At 44.4% G+C, this 12,788-nt stretch overlaps 1 protein-coding gene across 1 annotated transcript; it reads right to left on the bottom strand.

Annotated features, from left to right (window-relative positions):
- Positions 1–8,911: 8,911 nt before the first annotated feature.
- On the bottom strand, positions 8,912–10,783 carry LOC145958146 (uncharacterized). The gene has a single exon (XM_083074629.1). The coding sequence runs from the start codon at positions 10,781–10,783 to the stop codon at positions 8,912–8,914; it is 1,872 nt and encodes a 623-aa protein (XP_082930755.1).
- Between the last annotated feature and the right edge of the window lie 2,005 nt (positions 10,784–12,788).

Raw genomic sequence — 12,788 nt, 5'->3', positions numbered from 1 at the left:
ATCAATTTTGACAACTAACCTAACATAAACATCCATTATAATAACGTATTAATCACAATAATAGAGTATTCAACTACAAGATTGGTTAACCTAACATAAACACCTATTTTATTAGTAATATGTTATCCAATAATAATGATAAAGAATAAATTAAAATAAGATTATTATGTAAAAATAGCTTATCACGTCACGATATTAGATAAATTGTATTTTAAGAAAGAAGACAAATTACAAAACTGTAAATTGAACAAATTCATAATGATAGATGAAAGTAAGAGTGTGCAAAAATTTAAATCGGTCCAAATTGATTCATAATTAAATTGATCCATATTAAAAAAAAATCTGATCCTAAGAAAATATTTATACTAATTTATTTTATAAAATTGATTTAATTACATAATTTTTTTATATATAATAGATTAATTCAGTTCAATTCTTCTAAAAAAAAATCATTATATATGTTCCGGCCAAGGGGTGGACTAGGTTTTTCCCTGGGTCGTGCCTCAAAGCCAGAGCATTCAAAAGTGTGTTCTGCCGTCTCAACTCTAGGGTTTCGGGCTTTATGGTACGTTGTTCGTGGGCCTCTTAGACCCCGAGGATCACGGGATTTCCTTAACCGTTCTTATCACGATGATGCGAGATCAACGGGAACGAGTTCAGTCGGGGTCCGACCGACAGGGTCTATACCGAAAATCCGACGAGATAAGTGCCGAGTGGTTCCCTGGTAGGCAAGAGGAATCGAGTTCACCTATTCGGTCTATTACCGAATAGGCTTTTACTGAGCCCTAAATCGGGTTAATACCGAGTAGGAGATCATGGTCACCTTATTTCCGAGTGCCCATAAGGCGAGAGGTTTTAGGGCCTGGTTAACAAATCGGGTAATTTCCGAGTATAGGGCTGTTGACGTCCTATCACCGTTAAGGAGATCAGATCGGCCCATGACCGAGACGGTACACTTGCCTTCCAGCCTTGAGCCTGTGAGGCGTGGAGGCTAAACCGAGTGTTCCCCTTAACGACATCGGTCATGGTCCGAGAATATCATATCGGCCCACGACCGAGACGGTACACTTGCCTTCCAGCCCTGAGCCTATAAGGCGAAAGGGCTTAAGGCCTGGCGTACTGATTGTGTATTTGCCGAGTGGAAAACCAGGTCGGATAGCGACCTGGGCGGTACACTGCGATACTCCAACTCGTCACGTGAGACCGCAATTTCCCAAAACCTGAAAGGGGGTGTCTATTCACCTTACTCGAAAAAAGGACATGTATTTATTGCAAAATCGGCGTTGCAGGGGTGCGAATAATGACTGTGCCACGTGGCCAAACGTGTTGCTAAAGTTAATGGTATGCACCCCCCCCTTTTTTTTGTCCCTTAGGGTTAAGGGTGTAACGTTCCACACGCGCTGCGACCCTTGAGTTTCCCAACTCCACGCGCGACCTTTGGATAATACACGCGCCGCGACCCTTGGGTTTCCCAACTCCACACGCGACCTTTGGACTCTTATAAATAGGGTAGCCTCCCTTTTTTGTCATTCTTTTTGCCTTTCTTTCTACCTGCGGCCTTTCTTTCTACCTGCGTTCTCTTCTCCGGTGAGGACCTCTGCTCCATTTGAGAACTACGGTGGTGCGCGGTGGTGTACGGCGTGTTGGTGACATTTGTTGAGTGAGAAAGGGTCGTTTTTGTGTCTTTAGGTACGCCTATCTAATCCCCCTTTGGCCTTTCTTGATTACAGAGAACCTTTTAGTTCCCCCTTGTAGTTCAAGTTTGTTTATACCATGGAGGATATAAGTTATGGAGACGCGTATAAGTGGGTTAAGGATGATGTGCTTCGTTGCTCATCTTTAATGAATTCGTGGGCTGAAATGGATAGTTTTTGTAGGGAGCATGTGGTATGTATTGAGGGTGATAATGTGCTTGTTTGTGAGCCTTGTGTGGATGGGGAGCCTGTGTGTATTAAGGGTGACGGCATTAAGCCTTTTACGTTTTGCTATACGACTCTAATTTCTAAGCTTAGGGTTAGGTGGCCACTTTCCGATTTCCAAAAAGGGGTCCTGAGCGCCTTGAATGTGGCACCTACTCAATTACACCCTAATAGTTGGGCGTTCATCCGAGCTTTTGAGGTTTTGTGTGGGGGTCTTGGGCTAATCCCGACTGTAGAAAAGTTTTTTTACTTTTTTGAAAGTCGTATCAATAAACGCAGTGGCTGGGTATCTGTCCATGGGGTAACGGGTCGGGGAATTTTAACACTTTTTCAGTCGTCCTATAAGGACTTCAAGAAATCCTATTTCCGAGTTCGTTGTACGCCTGGCAACGAGGGCTTACTTAAAGGGTATCCCTTGTATTGGAACGAGAAGACTAAGCCCTGTGGTGGGCTAAGTCCTGACAAGGTTCCTGAGAAGGACCAAGAGGATGTTAGGAAACTTGAGGAATTGAAAACGGTTTTCAACACCGCCAAACTCTTAGATTTAGAAAGTAGGCCCCATGAATTGAGAATATATATAGGTAATCGGTTTCTCGCCGATCGCCCCTTTTGTACCTTATTGTTTCTTTGTGATGCTTTATTTTTCGTTATAACCTAATGTTTACTTGGTCCTCGTGCAGATAGGATGGCGAGTATGAGCAATCGGGAATTGGCCAAGCTCTGGAAACAGCAACAAGCTTCCCAAGTTGCTAGGGTCGGGGAATCGGCGACCGAGAAGGTTGTGGATACTGAAAAACCTGTGACTGCGGCGAGGGGTGTTGGCGAATCCTCACACAAGCGTCGGCGCGAGGGCGAGAAGTCCGTGTCGGTGGTGAACCTGGAGACAGTGGTAGCCACCGAGATTGATAAGGGCGATACCGAGGTCCAATCCGTCGAGAGGACTATTAGTGCTTGCCTCGGCGAAAATTGGGATCCAGTGGATCATGGTCACGAGCGTAGTGGCGTGGCCTCTTTCTGGGATGAAAAGTTTAATCACAGCGCCCATATTCGCGGAACGGATCTGCTTGAGGGAGACCGCGGCGACTTAGAAAAGATGAGTGCTTTCTCAATTGCAAAGGGAATTGAGTCCCTAACCAACCGTCTTTCGGTTCTCTCACTCGTCAATGAAGACAAAATTCGGGGGCTAGTGAGGGACTCCAAGGTGCAGGGGAAAAAACTCTCTTCCCTGGAGGACAGCTTGAGTAAAAGCAGGGCCGACCTCAAGTGGATATCCAACGAACGAGACAAACTGCTGGAAGGTCGTCGTGCTTTTGAGGAAGAGAAGAAAGCTTGGGCTGCCAAGAAAGTGGTGTTGGAGAAAGAGTTGGACGAGGCGCGCCTGTCTCGGGATAAGTCGATTGATGCGGCTAGCGCCTTCGAGAGTGATTTGTCCGTGATGAAAGTTGAAGCGGAGAAGCTTCAGAACGACCTTCAAGCGGCCAAGATGGACTCTTTGAAGAAGTTCGTTGAAGGTTTTGATGCCGCCACAAGTCAAGTGAAGTTTCTCCATGCCGACATAGACCTTAGTGGGCTCGGCTACTTCAAAGAAATTGTGGATGGGGAACTAATGGATCCCCCAGAAGATGATTGAACCTGCTTTACATTAGCCCTTTTTCGTAGAAACTTATGCGTGCCTCTAATATTCTAGGTTTTCTTTGTATTGAATTTTGATGTTTTGGATGTGTGATACTTTTCTTGTGTCTTAACGACTATAAAATGTTCTAAGTTGGGCCAATATGTCTTCATTCAAATTTCGAGTGCTTGAGTGGTATGTAAAATGTTCTAAGTTAAAAAATTATTTTCCAAGCGTATTCAGCAAAATTCTGAGTTTAAAATTGAACTAGAAAATTTCCAAGTTTAATGGACATTTCTCAAGCGTATTCGTCCAAACTCCGAGCTTTCTAAGTTTAAAATCGAAAGTGATCGTTCCTAATCCGATTGGAATTAACTTGAAAATTTTCTAAAACCCAAACTTCAGTTAAATAATAGACATTGTTCCAAAGGCAATGAGAATTAGATTTTCCATGTGCATAATTTCTTATTTGAATAGTGGCCAAAATGCCAACTTCAAATGAAGTGGAAAATTTTTAAGGGAGCTTAGCTTAAAGGTTAGCCAAATGCCGACTTGAAATAACGTGGAAATTTTTGTTTAAATGAAACTTGGCCACGCGGTCGGCCCGAGGCCGATTCATAATAATTGAAAACTTGTCCAAGTCAAAATGAATTTTAACAAAATGGTCGGCCAAGTACCCACCTAAACGACACCTAGTACAAGCGGTTTAAACTCCGACTTTAGCAACACTTAAAAAAATTTTCTAAGTTAATAAAAAAGTTTTGAGTCGTTTAAATTCCGACCCACATAACGCTTAGAAAAATTTCTAAGTTAAACATGAGACTTTATGAGTACAAATCGGTTATATTCCGACTCAAGCAACTATTAGAAAAAATTTCTAAGTTAATAGTGAAGCCTCGTGGATCCAGTCGGGAATTTACCGACTACGATAAGTAATGCAATTGTTCCATGTAAATGAAACCTCGAGGAGTAAGTCGGTCAATTCCCGATGTCTACAAAAGGAAATTTTTCATTACTTATCTCGTGGAACCAGTCGGGAATTTGCCGACTACGCTAAGTAATGCAATTGTTCCATGTAAATGAAACCTCGAGGAGTAAGTCGGTCAATTCCCGATGTCTACAAAAGGAAATTTTTCTAAAATGAAATCTCGTGGAACCAGTCGGGAATTTACCGACTACGATAAGTAATGCAATTGTTCCATGTAAATGAAACCTCGTGGAGTCGGTCGGTCAAATTCCAGTCGTCGTTTAATATGGGAATCGTTCATTTTCCGACTTGTTAAGAACATCACTTTGTTTGGTCTTCGAGTTGTTTATACTCGCCCAGCCGGACCATCGCCGACAATCACGAGTTTTAAGAGTTGTTTATACTCGCCCAGCCGGACTTTCGCCGACAATCACGAGTTTTAAGAGTTATTTATACTCGCCCAGCCGGACCATCGCCGACAATCACGAGTTTTAAGAGTTATTTATACTCGCCCAGCCGGACCATCGTCGACAATCACGAGTTTTAAGAGTTGTTTATACTCGCCCAGCCGGACTTTCGCCGACAATCCCGAGTTTTAAGAGTTATTTATACTCGCCCAGCCGGACCATCGCCGACAATCACGAGTTTTAAGAGTTATTTATACTCGCCCAGCCGGACCATCGCCGACAATCACGAGTTTTAAGAGTTGTTTATACTCGCCCAGTCGGACTTTCGCCGACAATCACGAGTTTTAAGAGTTGTTTATACTCGCCCAGCCGGACTTTCGCCGACAATCACGAGTTTTAAGAGTTATTTATACTCGCCCAGCCGGACTTTCGCCGACAATCACGAGTTTTAAGAGTTGTTTATACTCGCCCAGCCGGACTTTTGCCGACAATCACGAGTTTCTTCGAGTTATTTATACTCGCCCAGCCGGACTTTTGCCGACAATCACGAGTTTTATCTTCAAAATAGCAAATGTTAAAAGTCATGAAAATGATGAGTGAGAAGACATATTCATTAAGGATTGAGATGTGGTGCCTCGTTAAAAACCTTCTCAGCAAAAACCCCTCACATTTTTACGGGGACAAAATACTGAGTTAGGAAAAGAGTGCACCCAATACAAAGAGATCAGCTATAATAAAAACGTAAATTCGCCGCGTTCCATGTCCTCGGTATTATTCCTCCGTCCAAGGTCCTCAGTCGGTACGCTCCTTTGCCGACAACATCATCAACTTTGTAAGGACCGACCCACTTAGCTGACAGCTTGTTCCTCATTTGCGCCGCCTGAGCGCGCTTCAAAACGAGATCTCCCACCACAAACTCTCTCGGAACAACCTTCGTGTTGTACTTGAAAGCTGCTCTTCTATGGGCTGCCACTTGATTTATCCTTGCTTTTTCTCTTGTCTCAGCAATCAGGTCCAAATCAACTCGCCTTCCCTGGTCGGATTCTTCTTCCGAAAAGGCCGTAGTACGTATCGAAGGTTCCGCAACTTCGATCGGTATCATGGCGTCCGTCCCGTACACTAAGTTGAAAGGAGTATCCTGGGTCGAGGAATGTACTGTTGTGTGGTACGACCATAGTACCCGGGGAAGCTCGTCCGCCCAAGAAGCGCCTGAGTCTTGGACACGCTTTTTTAGCCCTGCTAGAATTATCTTGTTAGCCGACTCTGCCTGACCATTAGATTGGGGATGCTCAACAGAGGTGAACGTCATTCGGATTCCAATCCCCCGGCAGAACTCGCGGACTTTCGAACTTGCAAATTGCGTTCCGTTATCCGATACCAGCACCTGAGGAACACCGTATCTGCATACAACATTTTTCCACAAGAACGTCTTTACCTTCTCTGCTGAAATGGTCGCTACCGGCTCCGCTTCGATCCACTTGCTGAAATAATCCACGGCCACTATCAAGAATTTTAACTGTCTCACTGCTATCGGGAACGGACCGAGGATGTCGATGCCCCATTTGTTGAATGGCCAGGGAGACAGAATTGAGTGAAGTCGTTCAGCCGGGGAGTGACGCAAGGTTGCGTGCCTTTGACATCCATCACATTTCTGAACCCAGTTGACACAGTCATTTCTCAGACTCGGCCAGAAATAGCCTGCCCTCGCCACTTTGTACACCAATGCTCGTCCTCCAATGTGACTCCCACACATTCCACCATGTATCTCGTCCATCACCCATTGTGCTTGCGACATAGTCAAACACTTTAACAGGGGAGAGCTGAATCCTCTTCGGTACAGTCTTTCGTTAATGACCACGAACCTGGCCGACTCCCTCTGTATCAGCGAAGCCTCTTTCTTGTCCTCTGGCAATTCTCCCCGAGTTAGGTATGCAATGTACGGTCCCATCCACGAATCGAGCTCTTCTTGGACGAAAAGAACACTCCCCTGAGGCTCATTAATACTGGGTTGTGCTAAGGTTTCCTGGATGACCGATCGAGTGGCTCCCGGCTTCTTCGTGCTAGCTAGCTTGGAAAGGAGATCGGCTCTCGAGTTCTGCTCTCGGGGAACGTGGTTAAGCGTGAACTCTCGGAAATTCTCCGATAGAAACTTAACTTTTTCCAGGTACTTAGCCAGTTGGGGGTCCTTCGCTTGGAAAGTGCCTGCTACTTGCCCCGTGATCAATTGAGAGTCGCTTCGTGCTGACAAAATTGTCGCCCCCATTTCCTTTGCCAATGCCATACCAGCCAACAATGCCTCATACTCGGCCTGATTATTACTTGCTCGGAATTCAAAACGCAGCGACTGCTCCAACAAAATTCCTCCCGGTCCTTCCAGGACGATTCCTGCCCCACTTCCCCCGAGATTTGATGCCCCATCTACTGACAAGATCCACTGCATTTCTCCGATCTTTCCCTCCTCGGCGGGCGCGGTCAACTCCATCACAAAATCGGCTAGCGCTTGAGCTTTGATTGCTTCTCTCGGCTCATACTTAATTGAATGCTCCGATAGTTCTATAGACCACTTCATCATTCTTCCCGCTAGGTCTGGCTTCTGTAGCACTTGTCTAATCGGATGGTCCGTACGCACAATCACTTCGTAGCTCTGGAAGTAGTGCCTTAACTTCCGCGCAGTCACCAATATCGCAAGTGCTAATTTCTCAATCTTTTGATACCTCGTTTCTGCTCCTTGTAGGACTCGACTCACGAAGTATACCGGTACCTGGGTGCCTTCCTGCTCTTGGACCAACACTGCACTGACTGCTCGGTCGGATGCCGATATGTAAACCAACAAGGGAAGATTCAGTTCCGGCTTCGTTAGTATCGGCGGCGATGCTAGCGACCTCTTGAGTTCTAAGAAGGCTTCCTCACATTCGTTTGCCCAGACAAATCGGTCGTTTTTCTTTAAGCATTGGAAAAGCGGCAACGCCTTATCGGCTGACTTGGAAAGGAAACGTGATAAGGAAGCCATCCTTCCCGTGAGCTGCTGCACCTCCTTTATCGTGGAAGGACTCCTCATGTTAATGATCGCCGAGCATTTGTCAGGATTTGCCTCGATGCCGCGATGAGTTAGCAAAAAACCCAGGAATTTTCCCGCTTGGACTCCAAAGGAACATTTCTCGGGGTTCAACTTAAGCTGGTATTTTCCTATGGTATCGAACAATTCCCTCAGGTCGTCTATATGTCGGTCCATACTCATTGACTTTACCACCATGTCGTCCACGTAGGCCTCCACGTTCTTACCCAACTGATCCACCAGCACTTTGTCCATCAGACGTTGATACGTTGCCCCTGCATTTTTCAATCCAAAAGGCATTACCTTATAGCAATAGTTGGCCTGGTCAGCAATGAACGCGGTTTTATCCTCGTCGGCTGTGTGCATTTGAATCTGATTGTAACCAGAATACGCATCCATAAAACTTAGCAGCTCGTATCCCGACGCACCATCGACAAGGCAATCTATATTCGGTAGGGGGTATGAATCCTTCGGGCACGCCTTGTTTAGATCGGTGAAATCTGTGCACATTCTCCATTTTCCGCTGCTTTTTCGTACCATCACAACATTTGCAAGCCAAGTCGGGTATTGTATTTCACGGACGAAACCTGCTGTTAGCAACTTGTCGGTTTCTTCAGCAATGGCTTTGCGCTTGTCCTCACCAAACTTCCTCCTCTTTTGGATGACGGGTTTTGCGCGTGGATCGATGGCTAGCTTGTGGCACATGAAATCGGGGTCCACTCCTGGCATATCTCTGACGTGCCACGCGAATGCTGACACGTTCGCCCTTAACACTTCAACCAATTTCTCGGAATCCTCCTGACTGAGGGATGTACCAACCTTCACCTTCTTTCCCTCCATCAACGTCACCTCCTTAATGTCTTCCGCAGGGGCTGGTCGGCGATCAAAATGGCTCACTCTGGGGTCTAGGTCGATGGAGTGGACCTCCTGCTCCACCTGTGCCGTATACAGTCATCTTCGTGCTTTCAAACTGTCGCCATAGCATTTCCGAGCCACCTCCTGGTCCACTCGGAGAGTGCCCACAGTACCATTCGGCAACGGATACTTCACCTTCAGGTGGGAAGTAGACACCACCGCTCCTAGCTTGTTCAGGGTCGGCCTGCCGATCAATATACTATAGGATGACTGCGCGTTGACCACCAGATACCGAACAACCACCGTCTTCATCTGAGCGCCTTGGCCAAAGGTTGTTTCCAGGTCGGCATATCCCCTTGCAATGACCTGGTCTCCTGCAAAACCCACTAAAGTTCCTGCATAAGGGATTAGTCGTTCGTTAGGTATCTTCATCCCCTCGAAAGTTTCCCAAAATAAAATGTCAGCGGAGCTTCCCTGGTCAATCAATACACGCTTCACGTTGTACCCCATGACAATCGCCGATACGACGATGGGGTCGTCCTCATGAGGGGTCACTCCCTCGTAGTCTGAGTCCGAGAACGAAATTACTGGCTGAGTAGGTCGCCGGAATTCCGATAAGGTGAGCACTGACCGAGTGTACCTTTTTCGTGCAGAAGAGGTAATTCCCCCGCCCGCGAAGCCCCCCGCTACAGTGTTGAAATCCCCATGGATTGGTTGCTGATGGGCTTCCGACGGTTTTGCTGGCACGCCTCCGGGAGGAGTTCTCTCTTTACGCCTATCCCTCCCGGCGTCGTCTTGAGTACGCCTGGGTCGCCTATCCGACGAGCTTCCCTCCTGCTTTTTCGCTACGAACTCCTTCAGTCGTCCCTCCTTGACCAACCGTTCTATCTGCCTTCCCAGGACAAAACAATTTTCAGTTGTGTGCCCGTGAGTCCTGTGAAACTCACACCACGCGGTTTTGAAAGGGCCCAACTGACGCTCTGTCACCGCTGGGAACTCAAACAACGAGGCACTATTAACATTGTGGAGTATCTGTCTCCTGGGAACAGTGAGTGGAGTGAACTTCTCTTCTTCATCGCCCCGCATCCACTCGCCTCTTGACCGACCTCCATGGTCGGCCTGTCGGTAATTGCCCTCCTTCGCACTGTACCGGCCGCCCCGCTTATTCCAGTCTGACCGAGGACGGAGATGTTTGTTTCCCTCTTTATTGTTGTCTCCTGCTTCTCGGTTCTCAGCCGCCCTTTTAACAATCTGGTTTTCCTCCGTCTTGATGTGGCTCAAAGCAAAAGCCCTTACCTCCGACATCGTTTGACAGTTCGCTCTTTCGAGTGCAATGTCGAAAGCCCCAGACCTCAGACCTTTCTGGAATGCGATAACCGCCATCTTCTCGTCCAATGATGTTATCCTCAAAGCGACCTCATTAAATCTTTGCAGGAAATCTTTCAGAGATTCCTCGCGTTGCTGTTTGAGGTCGAACAAATCCGATGTGATCGGCGGCTTCTTTTTGTTAGCAGCGAATTGCGCCATGAAGAGCCGGCTGAAAACATCAAAATCGGTGATCGCCCTGTCCGGGAGACCGCTAAACCAGTCGAGCGCCGCCTTCTTGAGAGTGCCCATGAACAACTTGCAACGGACTTCCATGCTCCCTCCACAGATTAACATTTGAGCCCGGAAGTCTGTCAAGTGCTGACTGGGATCTTGCGTTCCATCGAAAGGCTCGATCTGCGGTATCCGATGATCCCTAGGGATCACCTCGGCCTCTATGGCCTCCGAAAATGGTCGAAAGTCCCTAGGGACCTCCAACATGACGTCCTCCTCAACAGTCCTAGTACTAGCCGCTACTCTGGCCTGCAGCTCGTCGGCTCTTCTCCTTATCTCCTCGTTTTCGCGTTGAATGGCCTCCTCTCTCTCCCTGGATCGTGCATTGTCCTCCCTTAAACCATTGATCATGGCCATCATCTCCTCCATGGTAGGGGGTTGCGAGTTGTTGTTGTTGCCGCCTCTCGCCATGGTAAAGTGCAGGTCTTTCTGTATGACTTGGGGCGTAGGAAGAGTTTCACCGTAGCCCCACGGTGGGCGCCAAAATGTTCCGGCCAAGGGGTGGACTAGGGTTTTTCCCTGGGTCGTGCCTCAAAGCCAGAGCATTCAAAAGTGTGTTCTGCCGTCTCAACTCTAGGGTTTCGGGCTTTATGGTGCGTTGTTCGTGGGCCTCTTAGACCCCGAGGATCACGGGATTTCCTTAACCGTTCTTATCACGATGATGCGAGATCAACGGGAACGAGTTCAGTCGGGGTCCGACCGACAGGGTCTATACCGAAAATCCGACGAGATAAGTGCCGAGTGGTTCCCTGGTAGGCAAGAGGAATCGAGTTCACCTATTCGGTCTATTACCGAATAGGCTTTTACTGAGCCCTAAATCGGGTTAATACCGAGTAGGAGATCATGATCACCTTATTTCCGAGTGCCCATAAGGCGAGAGGTTTTAGGGCCTGGTTAACAAATCGGGTAATTTCCGAGTATAGGGCTGTTGACGTCCTATCACCGTTAAGGAGATCAGATCGGCCCATGACCGAGACGGTACACTTGCCTTCCAGCCTTGAGCCTGTGAGGCGTGGAGGCTAAACCGAGTGTTCCCCTTAACGACATCGGTCATGGTCCGAGAATATCATATCGGCCCACGACCGAGACGGTACAATATATATATATATATATATATATATATATATATATATATATATATATATATATATATATATATATATATATATATAATGAATAACTACATCGTATCACATCAAATTAATTTAATTTTTAAAAAATAAATTTATATTTTTAAAAAAAATCAAACCAGTTTATTTTATTAAAAATGGATCCATTAATTAATCTATTTTAATTCAATTTAGATTTTTCAAAAATCTAATATACGAGCATCCCTAGATGAAGAGTAAGAGTTATAGTGTATGTTGCATTAATTTTCCCTTTTGAATTACTTAGCACTCTTGATTGCAACCACTATCAAGGGTGGGGATATATAAGCCAACCAAATTGTCTAAGGTTCAATGTGAAAAGTCTGTAATTTTAATGAGTCGGATAAACTTTGAAATAAATAAATTTTTTAATTTATATTTATCTCGTAAAATCTACAGTTAAATAGATAAGTTTGTGGGTCAATAATAATATTGAAAAAAATTTCCTTTCATTTTTTATGCACAGAAAATATGAGGGAGTAATAAAAAAATATTATATAAGAATACAAAACATTAAGCATTCTAAAATAATATATATATATATATATATATATATATATATGAAAATCTTAATATATAAAAGTTTGCACATATTTAACTAAAACATGAAAGTATTAACATACTATCCTTAAATATTTAATCTAAAATGTATTAAGGTAAAAAAGTTCAATGTCTTTTAAATTAAAAATATATTAAATTTAATATTTAATATTTATAATTATACTTATTTATTAAAAATACTAAAACCACTCTTATCTTAAAAAACTCCCAAAAGAAATCAGTAAAATAATAATTCTTTTGTAGTACACGAGTCAATTCGCATGAACTCAATTTCTCATAGTTAAAACAGGCCATTTACCCACCCCTAACAGCTACCTATCATATGTTGGCCACGATACCAAATTGAAGGATAGAGAGATATAATCCTCTTCTCACAAAAATGACAACAAAAAAAAAATAAAATTGAAAACCTTACTCTTTTAAAGTTATTTTTTGTTCATTATTTATTTCAACAATCAAGTTTTCGTATAAATTTTTAAAAATTTCCACGTGAAGAATACATTTTAAAGAATAAAATGTACTCATAATTATTAATTAAAAATTAATAATTATAATAAATTTAAATACATATATATAATAAAATATAAATTTAATTATAATATTTTGTTAATTTTTTAATCAATGATTATTATTATAAATGAAAGTTATAATATAATTTTTAATAA

Source organism: Cajanus cajan, chromosome 5, assembly GCF_000230855.2.
Source record: "Cajanus cajan strain Asha chromosome 5, NIPB_CcT2T_4, whole genome shotgun sequence".
Taxonomy (NCBI): Eukaryota; Viridiplantae; Streptophyta; class Magnoliopsida; order Fabales; family Fabaceae; genus Cajanus; species Cajanus cajan.
This window is presented reverse-complemented; position numbering and strand designations above follow the sequence as displayed.